We start from the raw sequence: 9,635 nt of genomic DNA, 5'->3' as shown, positions 1-9,635 counted from the left end.
TTCATGAAACATTTATATCTGAATAAAGTGTAATATATCTCATAAACTATTAATATTTTGACAAGCCTATCTTAATACTTTTGCATGCAAATTAGGAAGATCATTTCAAATTAAACAATTTTTTTCTAAATATATTTTATATTTAATGTGATTACCCTAATCCCAAAAATAATTAAGAGACGTCATAGATTAAACTAGAACTCTCATGTGTATGCACACACACACACACACACAACACGCGCGCGCGTGAATATATTACAGTTATATACTCTACTTACATTATCAGTGTAGTTCATAATTATATTATCCTTAGTGATGATATTTTTTATTGTCATTCCAATAACTCGACGCACCATTACCTGATACTGATAATTGACAAATTTATAATTCTTAGTATGACTCACTCAATTAATTAATTCAAAAAACTTTTTTAATACCGGACATAAAATTATTAAAATGTATCGTAAAACTTCGTAATACCTGCGTAAAATTATTAAAATGTATCACCAATTGTAATGCATATAATATCGTAGACATATTATACTTTCGTTTGTTCGTTTTAACGCCTATAACAATTATTGTGTGGTAAGCTAGGACAAACTGTGAGAACTGTCTCGTATGTTCTGAAACGACGTATTTATATCTTAGGCTAAAGCGACCATTATGTGATTACAAAACATCAATATCATAACATGTCAAGCACAGAAACATATGCTTCTGGAAATTTCTGTGTGTCATTCTGCCTGTTTAAACCGTTTTCTTGTTTTTTGATAAAAATCATTTCAGATGTCAGTCTTTTGAAAAGATATTGTTCTCTATCCATAATTTTTATATCATCCCAATTAAAATTGTGACCATTATTCATCTGATGTTCTGCTAAGACAGAACTGCAGTGTTTTTTATTTTTTGTATCTTGTTGATGTTCAAATATACGTGTGCCCATCTTCCTTTTAGTTTGGCCAACATAAGACACGTCACATTCTTTACAATTTATCTTATAAACAACACCTTTTTGTTCATTCGTCTTTAATTGATCCTTACCCAATTTAATAATAGAATTTAAATTATTATGTGCTTTAAACGCAACTTTTTTATTCATTTTGTGCGCAATATGGAAAAACTTTTCTGAAAAGTTGCGTATATATGGTACAAGAAAATAATAATTATTATTATTACTATTACTATCATCTAACATTTTATTATTAATATATAAATTTTTTCTTTTTGCTAATTTTTCAATTCTATTATTTATTGTAGAAAAAATCACATTTAACGGATAACCATTATTCTGTAGAACATCAACAAGTTCTATAATATTTTGTTCTTGGTAATCAGGATGAGCTAAAAAATTATTCGGTCCAACAAACTAACTATAATGCCTTTTTTTTGTTGGTCTGGATGGGATGATAAAAAACTCAGATAACGACCGGAATTAGTCATTTTTTTGTAATTATCAAATCTGATACAACCATCTTTAATTATGACCTTGACATCTAAAAAATTTACAGAATTATTTAAACCTTTATCGGGCGTAAAATTAATGCGATTGTGGTAACTGTTAAAAAGTTTTAAAACTGTTTCAATTTCATCAAAAGGCCAAGCAAGCAAAATGTCATCTACATATCTGAAATAAATGGGTACAGGAACATTTAAACGACTTAAAATGTCTGTCTCGAGATCTTGTATTACGAGATCTGCCAGGATGGGAGAGAGCGGTGAGCCCATTGGCAATCCAAAAACTTGTTTATAAAAAAGGTTATCAAATTTAAAAAATGTTGAATTGAATATCAAGGAAATTGCACTCATGAATTCATTTATAGAAATATTTGTATTTTTAGAGATATCTGACCATCTATTGCTAATACTAGTTAATATTAATTTTTCAGGGATATTTGTGTACATATTTTCTATGTCAAAGGACAAAATTTTATAATTGTCATTTAAGCTTTTACCATTTATTTTCTGCGCCAAATCATAACTATTTTTGATGTGACTAAAATGTTTATTAATACTTTTGTTTATTATTTCTTTGATATAAGAGGATAATTTATAAAGAGGGCAGTCAATGCAACTCACAATGATACGTAAAGGATTGCCACTTTTATGGATTTTGGGCACACCATAACATCTCGCCAAATTACAATCTGTGACATTTAGTGATTTATAAGTTTGATCATTCAAATATTCCTTATCTTTCCATCGTTTTACTAATACATGTGTTTGTCGCGTTAGTTTGCTAGTTGGATCCTTCTTAATTTCAATGTAAGTTTCTTTATCTGATAATAACTTATTCATTTTATTCTTATAGTCTGATAAATTCATAACTACTGTGGAATTACCTTTGTCAGCTTTTGTAATTAAAATGTCCTTTTGTTCTGCCACAAACTTTCGTACATCTTTCATACATTCTAATAATAATATTTCGTCATCCAACTTTCTTTCTTTAACTTTCTGAGGTACTCTATGTAAAATTTCAATACAATCATTCCTAATCTTATTCTTCATTGAATTGTCTATGTTAAAAATATTCGATTCGATTTGTTTAACAAATTCAATTATTATCTTTTCTTGATTATTTTTATTCAATGGTAAATTGAATTTTTGTCCTAATTGTAAAATCATTTTGACACTATCTGGAATGATTATATTGCTCAAGTTAATCAACCAATTTTCATTTATATTACATAACGAAAATGTTTGGTTAAATTTAGTTGGACTAATGTTGATTACGTGCTTGTCATACTTGATGTTATTGTTAATTGTATGTGTATTATATGTGTTGGAATTTAACGAACTATTATCTAAAACTTTATTTTTATCATTATTATCTAAGGCAATCTTATGTATTTTTGAAGGTTTGAATTTAGTGAGTGTATTAGTTGCTTCTGACCAAAGTAATTCAAATTTAATTGGCTTTATATTGTTTTTTTCCTTTTTATTCTTAACTATTCGTAAGTGTTCGAGTTTATTATTAATTTTGTTAAACTCATACGACCAAACTCTATTTCTTGTAATATCTTGACATTGAAAGAAAGAATCAGAAGTTTGCTTTGGAATCCTACCAGCGATCAATTTTTCTAATTTACTAAAATCATTCTTTATACTAAATAGACAACGATACGCATCCTGCAATTCTACGCGCATGCACTTGAACATACACTGTTGTTTTAATTTATCAATTTTAATGTTCGATGTTTTATAATTTATCGTGAATCTACAATTATAAAAACCTTTCAAATGTATGGGAGTTAATCTTTCTTTTAAGCAAGTTTTTAAAAAATAAATCTTAAATTTTACTTTTATATCAGTTCTCCATAATTTCATGTAATCTTTCAATAAAAGCACGGAATAAGTACAAGAAATAGAGTTTGGTCGTATGAGTTTAACAAAATTAATAATAAACTCGAACACTTACGAATAGTTAAGAATAAAAAGGAAAAAAACAATATAAAGCCAATTAAATTTGAATTACTTTGGTCAGAAGCAACTAATACACTCACTAAATTCAAACCTTCAAAAATACATAAGATTGCCTTAGATAATAATGATAAAAATAAAGTTTTAGATAATAGTTCGTTAAATTCCAACACATATAATACACATACAATTAACAATAACATCAAGTATGACAAGCACGTAATCAACATTAGTCCAACTAAATTTAACCAAACATTTTCGTTATGTAATATAAATGAAAATTGGTTGATTAACTTGAGCAATATAATCATTCCAGATAGTGTCAAAATGATTTTACAATTAGGACAAAAATTCAATTTACCATTGAATAAAAATAATCAAGAAAAGATAATAATTGAATTTGTTAAACAAATCGAATCGAATATTTTTAACATAGACAATTCAATGAAGAATAAGATTAGGAATGATTGTATTGAAATTTTACATAGAGTACCTCAGAAAGTTAAAGAAAGAAAGTTGGATGACGAAATATTATTATTAGAATGTATGAAAGATGTACGAAAGTTTGTGGCAGAACAAAAGGACATTTTAATTACAAAAGCTGACAAAGGTAATTCCACAGTAGTTATGAATTTATCAGACTATAAGAATAAAATGAATAAGTTATTATCAGATAAAGAAACTTACATTGAAATTAAGAAGGATCCAACTAGCAAACTAACGCGACAAACACATGTATTAGTAAAACGATGGAAAGATAAGGAATATTTGAATGATCAAACTTATAAATCACTAAATGTCACAGATTGTAATTTGGCGAGATGTTATGGTGTGCCCAAAATCCATAAAAGTGGCAATCCTTTACGTATCATTGTGAGTTGCATTGACTGCCCTCTTTATAAATTATCCTCTTATATCAAAGAAATAATAAACAAAAGTATTAATAAACATTTTAGTCACATCAAAAATAGTTATGATTTGGCGCAGAAAATAAATGGTAAAAGCTTAAATGACAATTATAAAATTTTGTCCTTTGACATAGAAAATATGTACACAAATATCCCTGAAAAATTAATATTAACTAGTATTAGCAATAGATGGTCAGATATCTCTAAAAATACAAATATTTCTATAAATGAATTCATGAGTGCAATTTCCTTGATATTCAATTCAACATTTTTTAAATTTGATAACCTTTTTTATAAACAAGTTTTTGGATTGCCAATGGGCTCACCGCTCTCTCCCATCCTGGCAGATCTCGTAATACAAGATCTCGAGACAGACATTTTAAGTCGTTTAAATGTTCCTGTACCCATTTATTTCAGATATGTAGATGACATTTTGCTTGCTTGGCCTTTTGATGAAATTGAAACAGTTTTAAAACTTTTTAACAGTTACCACAATCGCATTAATTTTACGCCCGATAAAGGTTTAAATAATTCTGTAAATTTTTTAGATGTCAAGGTCATAATTAAAGATGGTTGTATCAGATTTGATAATTACAAAAAAATGACTAATTCCGGTCGTTATCTGAGTTTTTTATCATCCCATCCAGACCAACAAAAAAAAGGCATTATAGTTAGTTTGTTGGACCGAATAATTTTTTAGCTCATCCTGATTACCAAGAACAAAATATTATAGAACTTGTTGATGTTCTACAGAATAATGGTTATCCGTTAAATGTGATTTTTTCTACAATAAATAATAGAATTGAAAAATTAGCAAAAAGAAAAAATTTATATATTAATAATAAAATGTTAGATGATAGTAATAGTAATAATAATAATTATTATTTTCTTGTACCATATATACGCAACTTTTCAGAAAAGTTTTTCCATATTGCGCACAAAATGAATAAAAAAGTTGCGTTTAAAGCACATAATAATTTAAATTCTATTATTAAATTGGGTAAGGATCAATTAAAGACGAATGAACAAAAAGGTGTTGTTTATAAGATAAATTGTAAAGAATGTGACGTGTCTTATGTTGGCCAAACTAAAAGGAAGATGGGCACACGTATATTTGAACATCAACAAGATACAAAAAATAAAAAACACTGCAGTTCTGTCTTAGCAGAACATCAGATGAATAATGGTCACAATTTTAATTGGGATGATATAAAAATTATGGATAGAGAACAATATCTTTTCAAAAGACTGACATCTGAAATGATTTTTATCAAAAAACAAGAAAACGGTTTAAACAGGCAGAATGACACACAGAAATTTCCAGAAGCATATGTTTCTGTGCTTGACATGTTATGATATTGATGTTTTGTAATCACATAATGGTCGCTTTAGCCTAAGATATAAATACGTCGTTTCAGAACATACGAGACAGTTCTCACAGTTTGTCCTAGCTTACCACACAATAATTGTTATAGGCGTTAAAACGAACAAACGAAAGTATAATATGTCTACGATATTATATGCATTACAATTGGTGATACATTTTAATAATTTTACGCAGGTATTACGAAGTTTTACGATACATTTTAATAATTTTATGTCCGGTATTAAAAAAGTTTTTTGAATTAATTAATTGAGTGAGTCATACTAAGAATTATAAATTTGTCAATTATCAGTATCAGGTAATGGTGCGTCGAGTTATTGGAATGACAATAAAAAATATCATCACTAAGGATAATATAATTATGAACTACACTGATAATGTAAGTAGCTATGCATATATTACGTTAAAATAGAACATAAAAATTAAATGTCAATTTTAACTTATATTTCGTTAATGGTTAGAGCGGACTTGTTTTGTATGAGTGCAGAGGATGGGAATCATTTTAACTGATAAGACTTACTATTGCTTTCCATGATTTTATGCAGTTGACGAAGATTATAGATGATACTTTGTAAACTATAAATTAAGTATTGACAATTATATGTATAATGACAACGAGAATGATATCGATCTATGCTTATTCAAAATTATTGTAAAAAAATTTTTGTAACAAATTTATGTAATACCATTGAAAATGGTCTGATGACAGACTGAAACGTTTGGTTCTATATATTATAATAAATTTCGATCAATTTATGATCTTGCACTAAACTTAACTTGTGTACGTGGAAGAAGCCGTTAATTATTATATTTTTCTATTTTAATTTATTTGAAATCGTACGATATGGTAATCAATAAATGATAAGTAAATGTACAAGTAAAAGGGAAATGTCGTATTAACGTGTTCTTACTCATCAGCTGAAAACGACAATCCATTCAAAAATACACATAGCGGAAAAACGAGTATTGAAAACGGACGATTCACTCAAAAATACTCGCGTATACGTTTGTCGTTCATCAGAGGAAAAACGAGTATTGAAAACGGATAATCTCCTCAAAAATACTCATTGCGTACTCGTGTATACTCACTATCATTCCTTCATGATACACTGCGAGTGCTTGCGAGTACAAGAAATGAGCAAGAACGGGCTAAAAACGGGCTAAAAACGGTCCATATGAGGTCTAAAAACGGTGAAAAATTTTTTTAAGGGTGGAATCCGAGCTGACCTCTATCTTTATGTTCTTTGATACTTTTGAAATTATTTTTAAAAGATAACGCTTTAATTCTGTTATTGATATTCGGGAATAAGAATTCCAATGGGTATCCATTTTCTTGAACAATATATTAATTAAGGAAATAATATTTTTCTCATGAAATTTAGGATGAGAAAGGAATAACATTCTGTCTAACTGTCCGATTACTACACCTTTTTTGTGTTCTAAAGGATGATTTGAATAGAAATTCAAGTATCTACCAGAATTAGTAGGCTTCTTATAATTGTCAAAAATAATTCCTCCATTCTCTATTTATATGTAGTTCTACATGGAGAAAATTTATTCCTCTGTCATTGTTATATTCCACAGTAATTCTTTCAAGAAAGATAAAATTGTGTTAATTTGATCTTTTGGACCTGTCATAATAATGTCATCAATATAGCGATAATAGAATGGAATATGTGTAATTAGTGTCTTAAAGATATTAAGTTCCAAGGCTTGTATTACGTCAGCTAAAATTGGAGAGAGAGGAGATCCCTCTCTCTCCAGCAATTAACAACAGGATTAAAGCGTTATCTTTTAAAAATAATTTCGAAAATATCAAGGAACATAAAGATAAGGTCAGTTCGGATTCCATTGAAATTACTAAAAAATATTTCACCATTCCGTACTTTAACAAAATTTCAGAAAAATTTAAATCCATCATACAAAAATTTAACTTCAATTTCGGTCATAAACCGATGAATTGTTTGAATACCTTTATTAAAACAGGCAAACATAAAATTAACAAAGAAGATCACTGAAATGTTATGTATAAAATAAACTGTCTCGGTTACAACTATTCATATGTAGGACAGACAAAAAGGAAACTGAAGACGCGTTTAAAAGAACATAAAAATGATTTTTAAAAACCATCTGATACTTTGTTATTTGTCATCACAAACTAGATCATAATCATATGATTCATTGGGAAAATACTATCATTCTTGATTCCGAATAATCTTATCATAAAAGGATGGTCTCCGAAACGACACATATCAAAAGACAAAAAATGGTTTAAATAAACATAGTGATACAGAACGCTTTTCTGAAATTTATCTACCAATCATTGAAAAAAGCCCCTCTACTCACCAATAGAATATCCCCTTCTACTTCTCTTCCCTCTCCTTTCCTTACACAATGTATAAAGACTGTCACTAGTTACGTGACATCACATTTTTGTCAGTAATGATAGTGTACATTAACGACAAGTCTTGGAAAACTTTTTGTTTTCCAAGACTTGTCATTAATGTACACTATTAACTCCGAATTATACTTGCGATGACTTGTGTTACAAAACACGTGGTAAGCGATTTTGACTATTAAACTTAACCGATTCTTACTAATAACAATATATTTTAAAGTAATATTTAAAAAAATAGTATTTTTTAAATTTTAATTAGAATTTGGGATTTCCGTACTTCTCACACGAAGTCTCACATAGCTTCTAGTAATAAGGAATTCATAACGCAATAGAAATCTGTTTCATAAGCGATTGCAAAATTCATATTCAATTCTAGACTTACAACTTTGTTAACTCGTTTCATAAGCGAATGTAAAATTGTTTCATCATCAATTCTTGACTAGCGTTTATTATTAATATTCTTTAATTTATGTAACATCTTTATATTTTAATGTACTGATGGTGGTTAAATTTTGACCGAAACGTCTACTTTATCATAATATAATTTTAAATATATGACTTTCGCTTAAAACATTTAGTGCTGTGGCTGTATGCTTCCTGTTATTTATATTTTAAATATATAAATTTTGATAGAGTATTCAGATAATATTTACTTCTAATTACCTTATCCACTCTGATAACAGATGCTCCAAATTCTGCCAAAATCATTCCGCAGAAAGGTCCTGGAGCAAGTCCAGCTAACTCTACGACTTTGATTCCTTTTAAAGCCATGGCGCTTCTGTTGATAAATTAATGAAACTTCAATTTTGTAGAAATGTATAGTTGATCCGATATTTATTTACAATACTTTTATTGTTAAAACAGTTTTTAACCAAACACTCGATTATATTAACCATATAACATTTAATTATATATTTATATCCATATAGAATTTATAAGTATTTCTTTATCATATATAATGATAAGAAAATACTTATGAATGACATATTCCACTTTGACGTTAATCCGCAGACATTAATTATACAGTATATTAATATATTATACAGTATGATACAGCATTTTTCTTTGGAAAATTCTTTTCTAATTTTTAATAAAACAAACTCGTGTAGTTCGATGGAATATACTCAGTGAGAAATGATAATGTAATCGATATTAAATCGATGTCGATTCAACGTCGATATTAAATCAACATCGATTTCATTGTCATTTCTAACTGCCCAAGGACAACAAGAAATTCAAAATAATGTCAATTTGATATCATATTGACTAAATTTATATCATTTTTTTGTCATGACAAAGATCTCAAATGGTCTAAGAATGACTTTATATAGACTTCTTTTTATTGTCTTTTTTATTTTTATGGGAAACATAATTGTGCGCATGTCACGAGCAGTGATGTAAAAGCCCGGTGTTATACTAGTCAAATAATTTTAGTTATAATTCTGTTCTGATTTGCTAAATTTTAAACTTCAGTTTAGTATTGTCACGATTTCTTGTCCTCTCCTGACGTTCTGCCGTTACATTACAT

At 28.1% G+C, this 9,635-nt stretch overlaps 1 protein-coding gene across 1 annotated transcript in view; it reads right to left on the bottom strand.

The window, feature by feature from the left end:
• Window positions 1-8,884, bottom strand: part of LOC108766750 (alpha-methylacyl-CoA racemase) — a gene marked incomplete at its 3' end in the record, with an annotated part of 51,160 nt that extends 42,276 nt beyond the window's left edge. Inside the window, exon 1 of the mRNA XM_018516247.1 lies at window positions 8,771-8,884. Coding sequence (XP_018371749.1) covers window positions 8,771-8,878 — 108 coding nt within the window. The remainder of the gene's footprint in view (window positions 1-8,770) is intronic.
• Window positions 8,885-9,635: the final 751 nt, after the last annotated feature.

The sequence above is a fragment of the Trachymyrmex cornetzi genome, unplaced genomic scaffold (genome assembly GCF_001594075.2).
Source record: "Trachymyrmex cornetzi isolate Tcor2-1 unplaced genomic scaffold, Tcor1.1 scaffold611, whole genome shotgun sequence".
NCBI classification, from domain to species: Eukaryota; Metazoa; Arthropoda; class Insecta; order Hymenoptera; family Formicidae; genus Trachymyrmex; species Trachymyrmex cornetzi.
This window is presented reverse-complemented; position numbering and strand designations above follow the sequence as displayed.